The following is a 22,018-nucleotide window of genomic DNA, read 5'->3' as shown; positions in this document are numbered from 1 at the left end:
ATTTGAAGGTGAACATGGAGACACACAGTGGTTATAAAAAGTCTACACACCCCATTTTAAAGAGCATTTTTGTGATATTCACAAAAATTTTTGAATAGAAGCGCACACGTGTTGTATTTTAAATGTCGTGCATAAGAATGATCATAGAAACTAAACAAGACCGAAATTGCAGAGTTCAGAGAGATCTGCATCTGCAAAAATACACTTTCCCTTTTCTGTCAAGTATTCATGAAGGATTAATTGTCCGATTATTAATTCTATTAAAACATCGACAATTATTATGAGAATTTTTCCTTAAAAAAAAAAAGCCCCAAACATAAAATTAATACTGTGTTAAATCTGAATTGGGTTCCGTGAACGTGCCAGCCATTCGATTGCTAACTACTGCTGAACAAAAACCAACAGGATTCTGGCAGCCACGCCGAGGATGCTCAGCAGGACCCACCCGGGACCTCCCGCCGCCGCCGCCGCCTCGATGGCCAGGCAGCGCTCGTACCTGTGGTAGTCGACCTCGCGCGTGGCGCACACGTGATCCACGCGGCAGCCTTCGTCGCACTCGCTCAGGTCAAAGTTGACCGAGTTGAAACGGTAGTACTGCTGCAGGCGGCAGCCGTCCGCCGAGATGTCCTCCAGGACGCGGTGCATGGAGGCCGGGGACGCGTCCGCCACCTGGAAGCTCTCGGTCAGACGATACTCCTTCTCCCAGCGGTCCCGGCCGAAGTTGGCACGTGTCAGGTTCAGGTAGAACGTCACCACGTCCTAAAGACAAAAAAACAGTCAACATCCATTGCTGTGTCGATTTGAGAATGCAGTTAAAACAGGGGTGTCAAACATACGGCACACAAGCCAAAACCGGCCCACCAGGGGTTGCAATCTGCCCGTGCACTTTTGTGATGTGTTAGAAGTCGTATAGTTTTGGGCTGTCTTGTAAATCCGTGAATGTGTGTCGGCAGATCCCTGACTTGTGATTGGATGAGAGCGTTTGAATGGAGTTTGGTTCATCCCGTGGCTCCAATTCTGCGTAGGTTGCATTTACGCTCCGTTTCCGGTAGCCACGGCAGCATCGAATCAGGTCACAGACCATCTTTGCTGATCAGGATTTTGGAGACGATCGCTGAGCAGCGAAATAAGAAGGGCCAGTGTTCTTAAACAATTATTGAATTCACACTTGACCACTGCTATTTGCGAGCGATTGGGACCGACCGGAACGGAACTCAGCCAAAATTTGCGTATAATATATGTCCATTGAAATGCATCGGGGAAAAAAATAAAAATATTTAAACCCTAAAAAAATTCTCCCTAAAAACCTGGTAAACATTCAACTGAAAATGGAAGTGAAACAACCGACACAAAAAATAAATAAATAAATCAAAAATTTAAAAAGAAAACCCGACACTACATGCTGAGAAACCTTCAATTTTTAATGATCCCATGAAAGCCGATCCTCAGGCAAGGGAGATTATTTGGCCGTGGTGCGGCAAAATGCGTGCAACGGCAGTGTGTTTGACACCCCGGCGTAAAACCTTCTGCCGTACTTGGACCACAAGTGTTGTGGTGCTGTATTCAAATATGCGAATGCCGGGATTGTTGGCGCCATTCTTGACTCCGGGGAGCGTGGTCTTCCACGGTGTCACCCCCGGGCTGAGGAACATGGTGCTGATGGGAAAGTCTGCGGGAAAAGAGACGCGACATTACACTTCCAGTACGACCCTCATTATTTTAGTTTTTTTCACCAAAATGCCTTCTTTCTGCTGGATCTCGCCTTTACACAGATCAGTACTTGAATTTTATGGCTGCTTTCTTGGCTTCAAATGTTATGCAAATGACTACATAGTTTTCACATTTTGATTGATACTGTCAGACAGAGCTTCTTTGAATATTAATAATATCAACCTTATTTTTAGGTGTTTTTTTTTCATTGTGTTAAATGAAAATTCATATATCAAAAGTACTAGAGGTATCGGAACTCAGTATCTGTGTGTCTACTCGACTACTGGTGTCGCTCAAAAAAAAAAAAAAAAAGGCATCCTTGTTTTTGGTATGCGTGAAGAAGAAACCACGGTGGGGCCCGTACTTGACCCATAAACTCAAAACTGTGAGGCAGTCACGCTAACCGCTAGCCCACTTGAAGTTACCGTTGTTGTCGTAGAACATGCGGAAGGCGTCCGTGTGGTGGTGGCCAAAGAACTGTCCCTTGATGACTGCGTGGTGCTTCTGAATCAGCTCCAGGTAGCGCTTGTTGAACTGCGGCCTGAACCAAGCCTTGCTCCTCTTCTTCTCAAACATCCCCGGGGGGACGTGGCCGATGATGTACACCTGCAGCACAAACGAAAAGACAAGCTTACGGTATGAGTGGGTGCGGCTTGAACTGCACTAGATAAAAAGTCTACACACCCCTGATGAAATGCCAAGTTTCTATCTATTGACTATCCATGTGACCTACAACATGTAGAACGCCAAAAAAAAAAAAAAAAATCATGGGAAATGGTTGCTCACCAGAAATGTGTTTGGGGTGTGAGGTAAATTTCCGCTGTTGATGTGCGGGTCTGGCTCAGCTCCCCTCCGGACAGGTCGCCAGGCAAGGTTGGCTTGGTGATGGAAAAAACTTCTGACACACACCGGTGGTTGGAAGAAGATTTTATTGATCTCAGCTGATGTCAGAAGTTCCCAAAAGAAAAAAGGTGTCCCCTTCTCGCGCCTTCCCTTCTTATAGGGAAGGCAAACAAAGGACATGAATATCTAATTTTCCCTTATTGCATATGCATTTTATCCAGCTGTCTCTTAGCTGACTCCTCAAACTGCCCCCATGGCTGCGGGGCACAGACTCCGCGAAGGTGCGACTTCCCGGCGCCAGACCCCTCTTTTGTAAACCCCCTCCTTGGGACGCAGATAACCCCTGTTCTGCTTCCTGACCCCCCGTAAATAAAGTTAAAGTCTCGTGCCTCTCAGGGCGGCAATCTACGTGTCAAAGGGGGAGTCAGGAAGCCCTGAGGGAGTTCAAAGCAACAGTTGTCATGGCCATAAAATAAGTTGTCTATGTCAGACCTTGTGAAAATACACTACAGGTGCTTTAAATTGTGGCAGGTGTTTGCTGAATTTGTGATTTGTTCATTCTGAGCAGATTCTATAAGAGGGTGCGCACCCTCGTGAAATGTGGCATTTCAACAGGGGTGTGTAGACTTTTGATAGCCACTGTACAAAATATGGACCCAAGAGGGTGCTGAAGCGTTTTGTTTTTGCCTTCTCTTGGTTGCTGGCCGCCTTTGTGAGGACATCGTCCGCCCAACTAAACTGGCTGGCCGGATCCTCGTCGTTCTGGGTCAGCAGGTTGCGGTCGTAGTAGAGATTTGTGTTGAGCACCAACATCCGGTAACCTTTTTGATTCAAAAGTTGCTCGGTGTAGTATCCGCCTGCACGTGAAAGATCGACAACGTTTGGAAGTGGTCATGACATCAGAGGTGGCCAAGTCATAATTGACTTTGGATTTTATCTCAATAAAATACTTCATGTACCGTACTTTATGATCACACGTTTGTGACTTGGAAAAAAATACTGATAAAATTATGACTACAAAAAAAAATCTACTTTGTTCTCATATATTTGTGTTTAAAAAAAATAAAGGTATTTTTAAAAATAAAATACAACTTAATTCTAATAACACTTTTCCTACAAATACGACTTTTTTGTGTAAAATGACGACACTTAAAAAATTCCACCTTTATTTAATACAATAAAAAAAGATGAATCTCATAATGCTCCGACTTTTACAAAAATCACATAATTCTAATAATTTCCTAAAGATAATATACGTGACTTTATGATGACAGAATTACGACTTTTATAAATGTTTACCATTACTGTTACTATATTTTGCAACTAATTTATTCTCCTAAAATTATTTTATAAAATAACATTCACGTAAATTACGCCTTTTTTGTGTTAACTAAAAACAAATTCTCATAGAATTAGCACTTTTAAAAGAAATAATAATTCTAATAAAAAGGAATTTATTGCGGCACACGATTTTATAAATAAAATAACCCTGACATTTTCAAAAGAATATTGTGAAATTAAAACAATGTTTTAAAATGTAAGCAAGGCAAGGCTTGTTAAAAAAAAAGTCACATTTTAGCCATGCAAAAACTGGCCACGGAACTCAACTTAATTTATAAAGCACTTTCAAAACAACCACAGCTGCCTACAAAATACGGTCGATAAAGTTAAATAAAAAACGTTTTACGTCCGACTTGAGTCAAGTCATCACTCTTGTGCGTTTTAAAAGAGGAAGAGGACCTTTTGTGAAGGTTTCTTGTGACTCTCGCGCCAACCAGTGCTTCCACATTTTGGCCGTTTGGTTGTACATGTTGCTGGGACCGCCGGGAAGCTGGCTCTTGGGGTGGTAGTCATGGTTACCCAGGGCAGCGTACACCTTGGTTGCTTCACACACGCCAAATATACATGACATTTAAACCACATTTTTGACTTTCCCGTTTTTCCCTTTTAGGCAGACGTACCTGGGAAAATCTCCGTGATGATGTCGGTGAGGTTGCCGATTATGCGGAGAACGATTTCCTCACCCAGCTTCTCGTTGGGAACGTGCGGCGTGTCATCTCTGTATTGCAATCAAACAATATTAAGACGTAAAGGCGAAGCGTTATTTCTAGATTTACGTACAAAACATTTAAAGACATTTAAAAGGAAAGGAAGGAAATTTAAAAAAAAAAAAAGTATCTTTCTGAAATCGCAAAGACTCTATGGTGTAATTGATTTAAAAAAATACTCATACGCCCTTAATCAAAGGAATGTGATAAAAAGTGTAGTTTTTAACCGGGATTTAAAAGTATTGTTGACTTCACTTCTATTTGGCAACTCATTCCATTTGCATGCAGCAGAACAGCTAAAGGCCGCTTCACCGTGTTTGCGTTGAGACCCGAGCTCCACTAATTGATCCGAGTTTGCAGTAAAGCATTTTTTTTATTAAAGAAAAACTAGCAAACCCACTCGAACCCAAGTTGATCGCGACAATTAATTTCATTAATAAAGGGGAAGCCAACTCCAGAAAAATGCTAACGCAAAATGAATCAGAATGCCACGTTCTGACTAGTGAGCCTACATTGAACATTTTCTTGTCAAGAAAATTTAGGGGTTGACTTTCCCTTTAAAGTTTTTTTTCCCACAGGCTTTAAGTAAAAAAAAAAAAAAAAAAGAAAACACACAATTGAGAATGCAACATTCTGAAAGACGACCTACCCTGTCCACACAATGAAATCTGGGTCAGGGAGAATATCCTTCATGGCATGAACGGAGGAGTTGATGAGGTTCCAGGGCGAGTCGCAGGCATGGTCGCCAAACAGGCCCGCCTGGGCTGCCGGTTTGCCTCCGCTTGAGTCACACACCTTTCGGGGGTCCTTGCCCAGGACATAGGTCGGGTCCCAGTGCAGATCGGTGATATGCCAAAAGTTTCCTAATCCATATGATAATGAATTGACGATCAAAATTTATCCTCCTCTAAAAATACAATAATGATGTAATAATAATGGGTGTCAACTATACATAGATTTTCACTGCTCGCCGGCTGTCCTGATGCCTTCCCCCGTGAATAGTGGCGATCCTCTACATATCATTTTAAATATTTTTGTTATAATATTTCAATTTCATTATTTTACTTTTGTCTTATTCAAGGTAACCCAGTTAGCGGGGTTGAGCTGCGCCACAGCGCCCTCTATTGACCGTCTAAGTAAAAATTCCTGGGATCGATGTTTAACGTATGGCATTTTTTGATTGGCCTTTTTTCCCCCCAGAAACACTGATTAAGGATTCATTGTAATCCAGTCATTACAAAATGTAATGACACATTTAGAAAACATCTTCGCAGTTGGTCACATTTGATATCGACAATTATTATGAGGATATTTTTGGCCCTGATCAGAATTGTCCTAAAACACGTGTGGAAGGGGAAATGAACAAAGGCAAATGGTAAATAACTTTTTTCCGTTTCCTCACCCGACAATGCAAAGGATCCTTGAAGAAGCAGACAGCACAGCAGCAACCTTTCTGCAGCCATGTTGAAGGGAAGCCAACACACAAATGTCAGTTTCCGTTTTATTTCGCATGGGAGAGGCCAGATAGCGACGTGATGTCACAAGTTTATTGCCTATGGTGATATTGGTCAATATTTCACCAAGGTGGAAAATCACGAGGTGTCCATTTTCATGCAACTTCTGCAAGTTGTGTTACTAATTGTACTTAATTTGGCAAATGGGTGTCAATCAAGCATCCTAAAAACCTACAAGTGTCACTATTTCCTATAAAACAAACCCTATAAATAGACTCACAAGTTGTCAAATTCATTCAAAGGAGTTAATGCAGCCTCATGGTGCTTTAAAAAAAACATTTTGTATCGATTTGGTGATCAATCACACCTCAATTAGTTTTTTTATTACAATGACTCTCAATCACTTGTTCATCTATATATGCCAGTGACGTATTAGGGTTGAAAAAAAACATCAGTTTGAAATGTAATTCAAATTTAGACGACTTACTGAATGTCGTGTTGCATTCGCTGACCCAATCTTCTTACTCCGACCGCTGCTTCCATATTCGGATTAAATTAAAGTGGTATTACAGGTATTTTACAAAGTGACACGCGCATGTTTTTATGTTAATATATTGGAAAAAATCAAATGCTTGAATGTATCCGGTGATCAGCATTCTTATTTGGCCGATGTTGCAAATTACTTCATGTTGCGCTTCCCCCTGAATGCAACACCCGTGGAATTATCGTTCACGGCAACATCTCCCGAGTTTGTCTGTCAGGCGCATTTTAATGGCTTTTAATTACATACACAATGTTATAAAACAAAAAAAGTTAGAACATAAACAAAATATAACGCATGAATAACTCTTTGTTGGGTTCGTCAATCGTGTGTTAACATATTAATAATGACTTTAGAGGGTCTGACAGACAAAGATGAGAACGGTACTACGACATTGTAATTTTGGACCTTCGCGGGAATCGCTGGTGACGCATGCGCGCTGCGTTGAATCGGGCGCGCGCGACTACACTCCAGGAACAAAGTCGACTTGTCGTTTGCTTGCCTGCTGTCACTTACGTTGCCCTTTCACAACGTTCATTCACGACGCCCCATTCGCATAAAATGTGGAATCAGGGTGAGTGTGACGCCCGGACGTCTACTCGAAACGCGCCGTTGCTCACGGGAGCTGTGATGTCTTATTGAATTAGCTTAGCCGAACATTCTGTCTGCGCTCGCTTACTTCCAAAAACGTGAACGTCCGAAAATGGCCTGACTTTTCTCCCCCTGCCGTGTTTTTTTTTTACGTGTTTCTTAGGAGGATACAATGAGTCGAGTGTGGCTGTTGGCTACACACAGTCCCCCGGCGGCTTTGCGTCACCTTCCTTGTCCCAGGGAGAGAAGAAAGGGGTACGTATGGTTGCAAAGAGGGGAGTGGGGTTGGGAGGCAATGGCAGCAAATATCCGTAGAAAGTTAAGGTGGGAAATTTTGGAAGTGTTGTCCAGGTATCCCAAACTTGCAATTGATACGAGATGCATAGAAAGATGACATAAACAACGTAAATATGGATTATGAAAAATGTTTTGTCACTATCAGACCAGGCAAAATGGAAGTCCCGTGTAAAATACCTGAATGCAATACTTGAGTTAAAGTACAAGGATATTAACAGAAAATAACTAGAGAGAAAGAGAGAGTGAACAAATCGACACTATTTGGAGAGAATAAATCATTTCCGACTTTCAGAATTTCCCGCTGCACACCCGATGTTGTCTCGTGTTCCGGTGGTTGCTTGTCATGCTCGGTGTGTATGTATGTACGTGCATTTGTCGCAGAGAACCAGATCCTCACAGATCATCCCTTGCACCGTGTCCCAGCTGATGTCCGCCTCTCACTCGGACGAGGCCTTCAAAGTTGGCGAAGTGGAGGTGGCCCAGGTGAGGTGGCGCATTTCTACGCCCTGTGAAGCACAACGACACTTCCATTGTCTTGGAATTTGTTTGCGTATGCAGGTGACCCTCGTGGGAATCATTCGGAGTACCGACAAATCCATGACCAACATCCAGTACAAGGTGGACGACATGACGTGCGCCCCCATGGACGTGAAGCAGTGGATCGACATGGAGGTATTAACTCTATTTGACTGTTTTCTCAAATTTTGTTTGCTCGTAGCGCCACGGTAGAACACTCCGTCTTCTTTCATCTGGAAGTATGTTTGATGTCACAGTGAAAAGTGGTGAAGCACTTTAGTCATTTTTGTCGTTTTGCTTCAAGGACCCCAGCGTGGAGGGCTCCATGTTACCTCCTGGCACGTACGTCAAAGTATCAGGAAACTTGCGTTCCTTTCAGGTGAGTCTCCATTTCCGGTGGAAGCGCCGCAGTCAACCAGAACCAAAAGTGGTCCATCTTGCGTAGTTTCTGGAACAATAAGCTTTGCAAAGAATAAAAATAAGATTGAGGTTATTTCTTGTGAGGTAAATTCAGCTTTAAGAGTGGCTCATCTTTGTTTGCTTTTGTTGCTTTGCGTTCTGAGCAAAATTAAAATGACGAGTCAGCTTCAGTGACTCTTGCCAGCAGATGGTGGCAGCAAACTTCACAACGTTTCACTTCGCGTTGGTGCCATTAAGTTCTTTGTTGGGTTTTGGGCTCACTTTTTTTTTTTTTTTGCAATGCCCAAGTTCTTCTTCTGTACTCGGGAATAAAAAAAAAATCCAATTCTACGCTTTAAATTATTAAAAAAAAAAAAGATGCCTGCTCATGCTGTCCATTCACGTGTGCGTGTGCAGAATCACAGGTCGGTGGTGGCGTTCAGCGTCAGGCACCTGGAGGACATGAACGAGATCACGTCGCACATGCTGGAGGTGGTCCAGGCGCACATGATGCTCAGCAAGATGCAGACCTCGGTGAGGAAACGCCACAAAAAGTTCTCAAGGCTCTTTCCGCAATTAGAGGACAAGTAAAAAAAATGTATTGACAAATTTTATTTAGGTCCAGAAGAAAGAAAATCCTGAAAACATTTAAAATACAAAAAGCAAAATTTAGTTTGAATAACGCAAATAGGGTTTACTTTTCATTGACTTGGGAAAAAAAATCACTAACAATAATAAATTGGATTATTATTTAAAAAAAAAAAAAAAAAAAAAAGTCAGATTTGAATTTGAATGCCATATCAGCCAGCCCAACGAAAATGCTAACGTCGATAAACATTGTCTTGGGTTCCAGGCCGGTTTGGGAACGAGCAGCCACGCGTCGTCTGTGCCGCCGCGCGGCCCTGCCAGCAACATGGACTCGGGCTACACGGGCGCACACGATCTGGTCAACAACGGCTTAAGCAGCAGTCAGAACCAGGTAAGGACCGCCGAGGCGCCACCACCTCGCCCAGACGTGACGTCTTCTGCTTCCTTCGTGGACGTCAAGGTGCTGAGCATGATCAAAGGCTGTCCGGACCCGCAAGGCATCGGCCTTCACGACCTGAAGTCCAGACTGTCCAATCTCAGTATGATGGCCATCAAGTAAGTAAATAATTCGAGACCGATTGCTATTTTTGGACGAGGCTTTGAGATTTTAGGTTCCGTTTGATTGCAGCATCTTTAAAAAAAAAAAAAAATCCCATTTCAAATAAGACAATTATTTCAAAAATACCAAAAAATATAAAAGTTTTATTATCATTTTCACTTTGGCATGAGTAGCAGATGTCAGCTCCATCCTTTTCACGCTTGACTTAATTTCCTTCAAGCATGACCATCTCGAGCAGTTATTTTTGGAGTTTTTTTTCGACACTCAATTCTAAGAAATGTTTCTGACCCGACAATTGCACATTATAAGATGAACAACAATCGGCGTCATCGACGTTTTACTTCCCTAAAGTTTCCCCAAAAGGCCCTGCGGGGACTTGCGAGTGTAAAACGATTCGATCAATTTTTACAAAGGTGGCAACAACATTTTTCAAACTGCAACATTTTCATGGGAATCAAACGTGAATAAACAAAAATTGAACTCGCCGTCGCTTACGAGAACTCCCCGTTCTCTTCCCACAGGCAAGTTGTGGAATTCCTGAGCAACGAGGGTCACATCTTCTCCACGATCGACGAAGACCACTACAAGTCAACAGATTGTGACCTTTAGTTCTTACTTCCCCTTCTTTGTTCAACTCGATTTTGCCAAAGGCACTAGTTTGAAATTGTAAAACTTTTTTTTTTTTCTAAAGAAACAATTTATTTGTCACTTTAAATAAACAAAATACTATTGTTGTCAGCTCCTGACTCTGATCTTAGTTTTGATGTGCAAATCACTTTGAATTTTCTGCAAATAAATGCTCGGCATTTGGAATTGTAATGATACTGAAAGACGTTCTTTATGTTCTGCAAAAAACGACTAATCTTACTAAATCTTAGTTGCGACGGTCATTTTGTATTAATTACACTGCCCCTAGTGGCCAAGGTGTGCGCACCAGAAGGAGCGGCACACTAATCACTGAATTAAAGCAAGAAAAAACATGATCCAAAGTTAATTCTTTCCATTCTATTTTGTCGTTACTGTCGCCCGCTCAAGTCGAGGTACGACTATATTGTTTTGCATAAAAAGCTATGCGCAGTCTAGTAGAACATGACGGTCTCTTGGGCTTTTTTCAGCGTCGTCGTCAACATGTCCTCCACTTGCTCGTAGTCGTTGTCACTGTTCTGTGTGTCCTCGTGTACTGGCCCGGAGGGGACACAAAAGCGGAAAGAGAGATTAGTTGCCAGTGAGTAACATTCAAGCTCACAAAGCGAATTATCGGTTTCTTTCAGTGGGGGCCGGTCAAGGCCTTCTCTGCTGGCCTAACATAATCAAAAAAAAAAAAGATTATATTCTTCACATTGATGTCATATTATACCCGAGCATTGTATTTTTAGGTGAGAGTTTTTATCCAATCAGAATTCAGCTCGCTCGTGTTGCCAGGCAGATTTCATCATACCAGTAGCATGCACTATTCGCCCGAGGCCTTCAGATACAATCGTGCTGGCATCTCTTCTGTCAAAGTCAATCGGCTTTCAGAGTTGATAGACAGCTGTGAGAGCCAATCAGATCATGAGTTGATGACAGTAACGCTGAAGGTGATAAATGCGTTTTGTGATTGGATACTCACTCGTGAGGGGGCGGCGCTATGCGGAATCAACACACCCGAAAGTCGTCACTGGCGACCGTTTGAAAATCGAAAATATATTCTTGTTTTTTTTTTTTTCAACCACAATGGCCGAAGGAGGGAAAAGTGTGGATTTAATTGAATATACGCTTGCGCGGCCATTTTCAAGACGGACCTTTTAAGAGAAGCTCGCTCATCCATCTCAGCAAGCGTTTCTTTCAAACATGTAGCTCGAATGCACATTGCGATATGTTTGAGGTCTCGCAATTAACTGATTTGCAAATGAATCTTTCTTAAACTATCGATTTATCATTTCGAGACCTCATGTTTGGGGCTTACCGTAAATCTTGCTTTTCTCCACGTAGGTGTTGGGTGTGGCCCTCCGAAACAAGGTCTGAGGCTTTGACGACTCGCGCGGTGCCAGCGGCGGCGGCTGACAGCTGACACTTGCATGCTGGGGGGACAAAGAGGAAGTCAGACGCTTGTGGGCGTTTGATGCAAGGCGGCCGTGGAAGTCGAGCTGGTCTGATAACGGATGTTCTCATGCCGAGATGTTAGACGTCGCATCGAAAAAGTACTCGGCGCTTCAACTTTTTTTAAAATATGTTTTTAGAAGTGGTGGAAATTTGCTGACAGCACAGTTACGTGTGGTCGGTAAACCTCAATTCATCGCAGGCGCCTCCACGACAGGTGAAAATCATGATTTAGAGAGACCATATTAAAAAAAATAATAATAATAATAAATAATACAAACATTGTCGGTTATTCTAAAAAAAAAAATTCTAGAGAAATAAATTATTCAAATAATTGGTAGTGAGCTGGTCTGAAACCAAAAAATGTGCACCTAATAATCCACGTGATCAATATCAGAATCGGTATCGGCTGTTCTCGCTCACGGATCACCGAAATCGGCCGTTCAAAATTGAATTTAAATGTCACTTACAATATCCGGCAGCATTGAGGAGCTCCTCCTACTTTTGATCGTCATGTTACCCAACTCTTGAGTCAGGTGGCTTTTGTTCGCGTTTGGCACCGAAAGGTTCCTTTTGGGCGGTCTGGGGGGAGGGTCCGTCACGGGAAGGGCTTCTTTTTGAATCTGGTGCAAGAAACCGTCCGTCACCTCTGTCACGCGTTCCACGCTGCATTTTGGGGCCTGGTTTGGGGGCCACGGGAGAGCCTGCTGGGTGCAGCACACCGTCATGCTGAGCCTCTGGGTCGGGATCTCGAAGCAGAGGTCGGGCGTGTGCAGGAAACTGGCCTGGATGGTGGGCTCCAGGGTGGGCCCTTCGATTCGGAGACAGGGAAAGCCGACGAGAGGGTCGTTCTCCAGCTCGGGGTCCCGGCTCACAGCTTTCACATCCAGAAGCGGCTTCTCGCCCAGGTCGTTCAGTGTGTACTTCTTGTTGTCTCTCAGCTGCTCCACAAAGTGGCCTTGCATGTGCAACGGCAGATAAATATGGTCCTCCTGCTTCCCTTCTGCATCTTCGTCATCGTCCTCATCGCCGTCGTCCACATCCGGGAGGCGGAGGCAAACGAGGGCGTCCGCCTGGCCCCACGGGAGGTGGACTTTTTGGCATCCGACGATTTCCAGTTGCTCGCCAACGGAGAGCGCGGGAAGGCCTTCCTCCTCGACTTCCTCGCAGTTTCTCGTGGTGGACACCCTCAATCCCGGAGTTTGGGTGGAAGCGACGTAGAGCTCGTACGCAGAGTCGAACCCCCGCGGACGCTTGCGGAAGCGGCCGGCGTACTGCTTGGAAACCAGGAAGTACCGCTGCGCGTTGCGGCTCTTCACGCTGGACATGACAATCATGGGCGAGGTTGTCTTTCGGTGGAAGATCAACTGGGTACCCTTCTGGAGCTGCGGTAGCCAACTGCTCTTCAACATTAAGCGGATATCGGGAGGCTCCAGGACCTCCACCACCACGGGGAAGGTTTCATCCGGCTGGGAATGGACCTCCGGCAAGCTGAGAGGGATGACAAAGCTGACGTACTTGCACGTGTCTGTGATATCCACCACATCCACCGCCAAGCTGGACGGGAACCGCAACACGGTCTTCCTCACTGTCATGCAAATGGAAAAGAAGACAACTTTTGGTTCATCTTATAAAGGATTCACAGATTTTTAAAAAAAAAATTTTTGCCCACTAAAGACTAGCGATAGACGGAAATGTTTTGTTTTTTTCAGGACCCGGGCCGATAACCGATATTTCAAGCCGATATTCATTGGTTGAAAAAAAAGGGGGAAATGGTGTCAAAATCAGCTTCTGCAGGCAGGGCCACCAGCAAAAGAGAGAGAGAAAATATTGTGTGCTGCAGCAAATCAAAATAAACCAGCTTTTAATTTATCGGCCTTGAAAGGTAAAAAAAAAAAAAAAAAAGGGACGATGCCGATTATCGGCAAAATGCCAAATATCGACGCCGATAATCTGCCCGGCCGATAATCGGTCTATCACGACTAAAAACCCAAATTAGAAATCCCAAAAGAGTGAGGAAGTGCTCACAGCTCATGATGGCGGAGATCTGGTAGACCGGACTGAGGATGAGCGCGCGTTGGCCCATGGTAGCATTCTCAAAGCGGAAGCGTTGACTGCGCAGGTGCGCCGATGTCACGATTTCCCCGGGGGTGAAGCGCTCCTCGCCCTCGTGCACGACGAACTCGCCACGCGTCCCCAGCGGCACGTCCACCTCGGCCGAGGCCTGGCCCGGGCCCGGGTGGATTCGGCAGCGGCACCGCTCCTCCTTTTCCGCCACGGATAGCAAGGTCAGGACGGCACCTGCCCTCAGCGTGACGTCAGCCAACGTCAGCTTGGAGCAGCTTGTGAAGGTGACGGGGAGACAGGATTCCAAGCCCACGGGCCTCAGTTTGACAAGTTCCTCCACCGTGCTGTACGAAGTCTCCTCTGGGATCACCTTCAACAAGCCTGAGAAAACGAACAACCTTTGACAATTTTTCGGGCAATGGTGTCGTTGATGTCATACATGTTCAAATTTGATCAATTCTTATTTTAAATCGTATTCAACTACGACAGCAAATCCCACTATTTCACTCTCATTTAATTATTTTTTTAGGTTTTTGTACAATTGATTATGTGTATCATCTATTCTGGGTGTAATTTGATTCTTGACCACTAGATGGTGGCGCACAACATCCTCTGAGACGGTGTGAATGTGAAAGATGAACGAAGAAAGAGGAAATAAAACCCGGAAGGTATCTGCACGGCCTGGTGTTACAATTGTTTAATTCTTGTCTGCCTTTCAAATAATGTCATTCCTTATGCGGGGGTGGGGAAACGGCATAATTTGTCTTTTATTAAAAGGTTATTCCTCAGCCCTCAATAATTAGAGGTCAATATCAAAGCTCTGCATTCTCGTAAAAGTCCTTAAAAACATTCATCTTGAAAAGTTTATTTTGTCAAGTTACCAATGCCCGCAATAGCTACTGCTACAAAGGTTGTTAATGACATTATTGAACTGTAAAAAAATATTCTACTGCCATTTTTCAACCCGCTGAAGGCCTTCGTGACGCCACTTGGTGACGTTGGTCTTTCTGATGCTGTTGTTGTCTGGTTCCCAAATCATTTGTCAAGGAGAACGCATTGAGTACATTTTGCTGGGCTGACTTCTTCCTTTCTTCATGTTTCTAAAGGCGCTCCTCTGGGATCTGTTCTAGGTCCACTGTTGTATCTATGATCTCTGTCAAAACGTCTCAAATTCTGCAGGCGTTTTTATGGAGATGACAGTCCATTATGATACACTGTACTGTACAATATTTTTGTGATCATTTTCGCTTGCTCTCGCCCTCGATAAATTAGATGTTTTTATTATTTGTGTCTTTAAATACTTAAATTTGCATTTCTAATTGCAAATTTCACTTATTGCAGGGGCACAAATGCTTTTATAAATCATCATAATCCTTAGCTAAGCAAACTTCATCACACGATATATCGGGCTGGTACCTTTGTGGTTGATGGGTAGCTCAAATGTCTCGTTGCTGCTGACGTCTTCGCAACAAACAGACGAGAGTTCAATGCCGGTGACCTTGATGATGTCCCCGGTGGAGAAGCACACTTCATTCCCAGAAATCTCATAGACAGATCCTTAGAATAAAAATAAATACAAAAGAGGAGAGGAGAAGCCATAAGGAGACTTCAAAGCATGTTTCGCCCCAAAAATAATCCTACCTTGGAAGTAGACCCCCGAGCACACCTGAAGGATTTTTGGCAGACAAGCGCTGTCCAGCGATGCAATGTACTGCTGCAGAGGGAACGCCATCGTGGTGGGTCCAAGAACAGCAAATGGTTGATGCACGCTGAAGTATGTGTGGCAGTTCCTTTTGTTGTTTAAAAAAAAAAGCCACAAAGTGAAGGAGGAAGTGACAGGCCTCTGCACAATGCTTGCGCGCAAAGATTTGCTTCAGGACATGACAAGCAAATCATTAAGTCAGTGTGAAGAAACTCTATTCACACGGAGGATACATAATTTAGTTATGCTGGATTCATAAAATCAAAGAAATGATTCCAACCATTACTTAGTTATTTGATGATACATTATCATAAACTTACATTTTGCATTATTTATTTTTGTCTTGTTTTATTTTACATGAATCAAATCATTTTCTTTCTGTCATTTTAAAATGATCTTTTAACAAAACTGGAAACTGTCAGTATTGTTTCTATTTTGTTCTATTTTACATTCATTTAATCTGCATGAAATTGGCCACTTCTGTTGTCATTTTAATATTTGACTTGTTTTCTTTTTTGTGAGGGGGGGCATTTTGCCACTTGCTGTCGAGTGAAAATGACGTCACAGTTACGCATGGTTCAGATAACAACCAATCATGGCTCAGCTACAGAAAACCAGCGACCCGCACTTTTCTGTGTAGTGCTTCGTGAGATTTCTATAAAGTATAAAATAATGAATGAACATTGTCTGCAATCGAAGGTTGATTAGCACCGATGTCAACAGTGTAGGCGTACTTAATGAAGTGGCCTCATTTACGTAAGTGAAGCACTATCGCAACTGTCGTGAACCACACAATTGCCTCCATGCATATTTCAAAGACACGTATCTGTTACCCATTGCGCCGAACTCCACATAACCAAAGATCGGATTAGTCTAATAAGTGTGGAGTAGAGAAGGAAGACACGTTGCGATGAAGAAGTGTTTGAAATAAAGATGCTGACCTCCTCTCGCAAAGAACATCGCCAGGTGAGAGCTTTTCCTGCATCGATAGATTGATCCAGAGAGTAGTTTTACTTATCATGGCCACATAAGTTTACCAAATTAGAAAATAGTTACAATTGGCGATCAAATTGTTTTTAAAAAATACACTAATACAAGATTAGATTAATACAATTCAATTCCAATGCTAGAATACACTCTTGTCGGCCAGGCTAAGATAAACTAGGTTAAAATAAGATATGGTAAACTGATAAACTAATCAGAGCAAAGCTAGAAAAAAAGATCAACTATGTTAGGCTAAGATAAAATAATTTGCGCAAGGTTGAATAAAATAAGATGGGATGAAAATAAATTCGGACGGAATATGAAGTAAAAGTAAGCTAAGCTAGGCTAACACCCAGAAGTTGGCTGTGCTAAATTCAACCGAGCTAAATTACGGCGCGGGGAAATTAGGGCTAAAATAATCTAAATAAACATAAATAAAAGATGAAAGAAACGGAACAAGACGTAAGATAAACTAAGATAATCTATTTTGAATATTAAAAAGGAAGAAAAATAATATGAAAACTTAATAATGAGAAAATCAAACTTAACTATAATTATCGTGAAAATTGTTTTGTTTTCATCTTACATGAGTTTTCAGAGTTCGTTTTGAAATTATTTATTTCGGTATTGCTGCACATCTGTCGCTTCAGAAGAATTTTTCGTCATGTTGCACTTAACAAATACTCCATGTATTTAAAACTAAAAGTAATGCTATAACTAATAAAAAAAATAAAATAAACCTCAGAAAATATAAAAATAAAATAAAAAGAACTAATAAGAACTCGCTGAAATAAAAAAGTCACAATATCAATATTAACTAATGAAAAATCATTTTAAAATTGTATATATATATATATAATTATATAATTATTATATATATATTATTATATATTATTATTATATATTATTATAAACGAAGTGAAGCAAAGTTAGGTTTAGCCAGACTAAGCTAAGCAAGGCTATTATATATAACACATGTAAAAATAATGTAAAATAAATAAATATAATATCTATCGATCAACAGGACCCGCCAATCCAAATATGGATGTACAAGTCCAGACAGGAAGTGGCGTACATCCTTCACTGCACTGGTCGTCAACCTGTTCCCCTCCAAAGCTTTCTTCTGACTTGAAGTCCGTGTCCTCCGTGGTGTCGCCCACCGTCATCACGCTCCTGCCTCAGTGTTCACCCGCGTCTTCGTTGCCGCCATCTTTATGTCCCTTCGAAGAAGGCTCCATTGGCCTCGAGCTCGCCGAAGACCCCCCAAGTGAAGCAACAGGTGGGTGAGCGAGGAGGGTTACCACCGTGTCCCCCCAAAAATGTATGTTGTTGCTGTTTTTATTTTTTTAGGAGCGGTATTACTTTGAAAAAAAAAAAAATATTTTTTTGTCGTTCATTATTACCTCTTTTTTTTCTCTAAAAGCTGTAGCTTTATTTTCATAATACTTTAAACAATTTTACTATAACATAAATGTGACTTTTTCATAATTATATTTTTACTCCTCAACTGTTTTTTTTTGCAATAATGTACTTTTTTTCTACAAAAATATAATCTCATGATTTTACTTTTTTCTGGAATGGAATACAGCTTGATTGTTGTAATACATTTTTTTCTGGGTAAAAAAAGGCAACTTTATTCTTGTGATATGTTTTCATGTTTTAAAAAAAAAGGGCAGCACTAACAGCGCTAGTCTACATTTCCGCCCACAATAAATGATTCATTTCAACCAACAATTTCTGCAAAGCAGCTCAGCATGCGTTATTGTACGTTCCCTACTTCACCAGACGAGACAATAACAAGATAGTTTCAACCTGGTATTGACCTTTAATGTATCTTGCCCCGAGTTTGTCTGACAGGAAACATCCACTGTGCATCAGACCACATCACACCACTGGGGTCAGAGGTCGGGATGTAATAAAGCAGCACATATGACCAACCGAAGCAAACACGGCTGTGCACACGTTTCATTGTTCCATCTGTGTTGTGAAAGATGCTCTGGTTTGATCTCATCGATGATAAACATAGCACAGAGGTGGAAATAAAAATAATATTACAGGAAGAATGTTGCATTTAAATTTGGGGGGGGGGAGTTATAGTTTTTATTTTAACAAGCGAATTCCAAAATTGGCACATGTCCATGTTTTTTTTTTTTTTTTAAACTTTTTCACACTTTTTTTCTAATCACATCACTTTTTACTTATTCTTGATGAAATGTGACTTTAATCTTATGATATGACTTTTTCCCTTTGGGAATAATATGACTTTAATCTGGTAATAGTGATTTTTTTTTCTTGGGGGGAAAAAAAAGTCAAATTTAAGTCATTTAATATAAAAAATATATTGTATCTTATTTTTATCCCGTCAGACGCCTCAAACTTTCTTTTCCTAATACAAGTGTGGTTAAATGCTTATGCTTCTGATGGTACACTTTTATGTCCTTGTAATATATGTTATCTATCTATCTTAATATGAATAATATAGCAAATAAAATTCAAAATTATTTTATTCTTTTAAAATTGCAATTTCTTAAAATCTGACTTGCAGTATTGTGACTTTTTTAACACAGTTGTTTTTTTTTTTTTTCCCCATTGACCTTGTATGGCTTTAATAATACCAATTTCCTTTCACTGTCATACTTTCTGAGCAGATACGCAAGCGTGTTGTCCTCGCATGTTGCTGCTCATCGTGAGCGTGACCGTCGCCGTCAAAGTTGTCATCGCCACCTCTCTCTTAGGTAAGTGACATCTTGAAAAAGTTTTGATGTCCTGACGGCTGTTTGGTGTTGCTGCGCCTCAGCTTATTGTCGGGTGCTGTCGCCAATATAGTGAAGTTCCTACTTTATCCGTCGGAGGTAAAGGCCTCGTCGTCTCCGTGCGGCGTGAAGGGCAACTGCAGCATTGCGACGCAACAACCGTCCTCGTCCAAGAACCCCGTCAACTATATCGTCAACATCACAGCCGGTGCCAATCACTTTCAACTACCGTTTGCGTTGTTTTAGTTGATATATTTTAGAGGTGCAGCTTCATCGATAAAGTGCCCGAACAATGAACTGTGGTTATATTATAGATCACTCTACTAACTTTTTTGCCCCCCCCCAGAATGCCCGCACCTGGCCAGCGATGGCAGGCGCATCGTCGGTGGGACGTTGGCGGCGGTGGGCAGGTGGAGATGGCAGGCCAGCTTGCATTGGAGAGGAGAGCACGTCTGCGGGGGCGCCGTCGTCTCGCCGCGCTGGGTCATCACAGCGGCTCACTGCTTTGTCGAGTAAGTCGGGTTAAACGTTGCAGTGGAAAATGAGAGGCAGAGACGCGGATGTACAGAATTTTAAGGAATTAAGTCGACTGCTGTTCTCACCGGAAGCTCATTCTGTATTTAATGAGCGTTGCCTCGCCGGCAAAGTGCAGTGACAATGCGCATCCTTTGACGCGTCGAGATGCCTCCATACACGATGGAAATGCGCCACATTTAAAGGGGAGGAGAGAAAAAAACTGCTGTGTACACACCCACAACGGCGCAGATGAAAAATATGGCACATTGTGTTTCATGTATTAAATTGTTAAAAAAATAAATAAATAAACTGCTAGTTTGGGAATCCCTGGCCTCCAAAACAGGCAGTCAAATTTGATTCATTTTGTTGTATCAGTTTACAGCAGAAAGTGGAGAGTTGAGAGAGTTGGTAAGCAAAGGAATTCTGACGAATCCTAAAGACGGTACACGTAAAAGGTTCTGTTAGGATTAGAAGACAAAGTCATGCCTGTCCATAAATTTCACGAATTAATCACTGCTTTCTATTTAATATAAAATATGTGCTAAAAGGAAAGAACCTGATGCCAAGTATCCACTCTACGGTAGGAATGACATGCTCCATGTCGCCGACTGGCTCGCGGTCTTATCCACCGTCAGCATCGCTGACGCCTCCCGAGGGAAGCGTTACAGGGCCCTGCAGGTCCTCTACCACCCTCTCTTCAACACGCGCAGCAACGACTACGACATCGGCCTTCTGCGCACCATCATCGACATCGATATGAGCAGTGAGATTTTATTTCACATCATTTGTCATCACGTGGATTCAAAAAGTAATTGTCAGAAATTGTGAATTCCTTCTAAAATTATTATGGACATTTTACGTCCAAATTATGACAACGACAGTTTGATTTCATTCTGCGTTCCAATTGCTTTCTAAAAAACTCTTATAGTAACACTGCGGCTACCTTTACCAAATGAAATGCTTTATTAATCAATTCTAGAGTCTTCTTGGCTTCTCAAGGTGGCATATTGATAAGAGATTGTTGTGGTTTCACTCACTCTTGTACGTCTTTCTGGATATTTGTAGGTGGGGTGTTACCGGTCTGTTTGCCCAGTCCTGCCGAGTCCTTTCTTCCTGGTGCACCGTGTTGGATCACGGGATGGGGGTCCGTAAAAGAAGGAGGTGTGTGTTCCGATTGGCAGATGATGTCAGGATGATGGCGTACCGGTACTTACGCTGTACTTTGGTGTTGTCAGGTTTTGTGTCAGATGAGCTGAGGCAAGCTCAGGTAAAGGTGCTCGCTGAGGCTGTCTGCCGCCACTCCAGCGTCTACGGCGTTCACTTGACACCTCGGATGATCTGCGCCGGCTCCTTGGAGGGAGGAGTGGACTCCTGCCAGGTACTGTACAAGTTCAACATATGCAATGATGTCCTTTGAGGGGCGTTACTCAGAAGTAAGCGTTTCTATGTACTGCCGATGTGATTTTAGGGTGACAGCGGGGGTCCTCTGGTGTGTGAGACAGCCCGGGGGGACTGGAGGCTGGCGGGGGTGGTGAGTTGGGGTGAGGGTTGTGGACGGCGCAATAAGCCAGGCGTGTACAGCCGAGTCACCCAACTGATGGACTGGGTTGGGCAACATGTGGAGGTACAGTGAACCCCCTAAAATTCGCGGTTCTGCATTTGCGGACTGGACGTCTGATTTAGGGACCGTCCACAAATTACATGTTGACCATATATGTAAGATATGTACGTTTGTTTTTCGATTTGAATGCAGCTGGAAATGGTAGACCACTACTTAGTAGTAGCATTGCCATGTACTACAGCAATCAGAATGAAAAACAATTATTTAATTGATTTTTGTTGAATATTTCTTTATCCATTTATGACTATAGTCATCCTTGAATTGGCTCTTACTTCTCCAAAATGAGATATTTGATTCTAGCTACTACAGCAAACTAAATGAAAAAAGGTGTTTTACTTTATTTTTGGTGAATATTTTTGTCCATTTAGGATTATCATTGTGACTTAAACGCCTCTTATTTCGCCATATTGAGAGATTTAAACACATTTTCCGCCTCCCAAATCTATCACCCCGGATGATGAAACTTGTGGACGGTCCCTAACTCAGACGCACGAATGTCACATCGAACTTGAAGCCAACTTTTATTTTTTCTTGTTAAGCGTAATTAGTGTGTAAAGTAAAAGTTTAAATGTAAGTTTCATAAAAACCACATATTACACTGATTCATTTCATTTTTCCCTCCAGCAACACCAACTGAACAACTTAGAAGAGTCCACTACCACAGCAATAACTCACACTTCATCACAATTGGAGCTGAGACACCACTGAATAAAAATATTTATCAAGTAGAGTCTTCTTTGTTTTACTTTA

The 22,018-nt window shown here is 42.4% G+C and overlaps 4 protein-coding genes across 7 annotated transcripts; 2 read left to right on the top strand and 2 right to left on the bottom strand.

Moving 5' to 3' along the window:
- Positions 1 to 101: 101 nt before the first annotated feature.
- Positions 102 to 6,903, bottom strand: smpdl3b (sphingomyelin phosphodiesterase acid like 3B). Of its 2 annotated transcripts, XM_088306372.1 has the most exons (9): positions 6,543 to 6,903; positions 6,004 to 6,054; positions 5,251 to 5,464; positions 4,515 to 4,612; positions 4,294 to 4,437; positions 3,241 to 3,410; positions 2,136 to 2,316; positions 1,536 to 1,669; positions 102 to 759 (listed from the first exon to the last, which is right to left on the bottom strand). In XM_088306372.1, the coding sequence occupies exons 3-9, from the start codon at positions 5,292 to 5,294 to the stop codon at positions 382 to 384; spliced, it is 1,149 nt and encodes a 382-aa protein (XP_088162498.1). In that variant the 5' UTR covers positions 5,295 to 5,464; positions 6,004 to 6,054; positions 6,543 to 6,903; the 3' UTR covers positions 102 to 381. The 2 variants fall into 2 exon arrangements, with proteins under 2 accessions (XP_088162498.1, XP_088162497.1); XM_088306371.1 differs by lacking the exon at positions 6,543 to 6,903 and having other exon boundaries at positions 6,004 to 6,120.
- On the top strand, positions 5,215 to 10,359 carry rpa2 (replication protein A2). Its single transcript, XM_088306373.1, has 9 exons — positions 5,215 to 7,170; positions 7,351 to 7,442; positions 7,866 to 7,967; positions 8,043 to 8,156; positions 8,305 to 8,379; positions 8,817 to 8,933; positions 9,253 to 9,378; positions 9,448 to 9,542; positions 10,068 to 10,359. Exons 1-9 carry the CDS (start codon positions 7,029 to 7,031, stop codon positions 10,153 to 10,155), a joined length of 951 nt encoding a protein of 316 aa, XP_088162499.1. The 5' UTR covers positions 5,215 to 7,028; the 3' UTR covers positions 10,156 to 10,359.
- themis2 (thymocyte selection associated family member 2) lies at positions 9,715 to 15,463 on the bottom strand. Its single transcript, XM_088306370.1, has 6 exons — positions 15,334 to 15,463; positions 15,109 to 15,249; positions 13,654 to 14,073; positions 12,096 to 13,213; positions 11,492 to 11,606; positions 9,715 to 10,726 (listed from the first exon to the last, which is right to left on the bottom strand). The coding sequence occupies exons 1-6, from the start codon at positions 15,422 to 15,424 to the stop codon at positions 10,626 to 10,628; spliced, it is 1,986 nt and encodes a 661-aa protein (XP_088162496.1). The 5' UTR covers positions 15,425 to 15,463; the 3' UTR covers positions 9,715 to 10,625.
- Positions 15,464 to 16,014: 551 nt separating this feature from the next.
- LOC148328597 (tryptase gamma) lies at positions 16,015 to 21,993 on the top strand. 3 transcript variants are annotated; one of them, XM_088306336.1, is made up of 10 exons: positions 16,015 to 16,360; positions 17,403 to 17,657; positions 19,027 to 19,113; positions 19,205 to 19,339; positions 19,478 to 19,643; positions 20,232 to 20,410; positions 20,713 to 20,808; positions 20,883 to 21,025; positions 21,116 to 21,271; positions 21,893 to 21,993. In XM_088306336.1, the coding sequence occupies exons 2-10, from the start codon at positions 17,420 to 17,422 to the stop codon at positions 21,974 to 21,976; spliced, it is 1,284 nt and encodes a 427-aa protein (XP_088162462.1). In that variant the 5' UTR covers positions 16,015 to 16,360; positions 17,403 to 17,419; the 3' UTR covers positions 21,977 to 21,993. The 3 variants fall into 3 exon arrangements, with proteins under 3 accessions (XP_088162462.1, XP_088162461.1, XP_088162464.1); XM_088306335.1 differs by having other exon boundaries at positions 16,018 to 16,150; XM_088306338.1 differs by lacking the exon at positions 19,205 to 19,339 and having other exon boundaries at positions 16,018 to 16,150.
- The last annotated feature ends 25 nt before the right edge of the window (positions 21,994 to 22,018 follow it).

This window comes from Idiotropiscis lumnitzeri, chromosome 10, assembly GCF_059441095.1.
Source record: "Idiotropiscis lumnitzeri isolate Australia: NSW breed Sydney's pygmy pipehorse chromosome 10, RoL_Ilum_1.0, whole genome shotgun sequence".
Lineage (NCBI taxonomy): Eukaryota > Metazoa > Chordata > Actinopteri > Syngnathiformes > Syngnathidae > Idiotropiscis > Idiotropiscis lumnitzeri.
The sequence above is the reverse complement of the archived record's forward strand: the minus strand, read 5'-3'. Positions and strand labels throughout refer to the sequence as shown.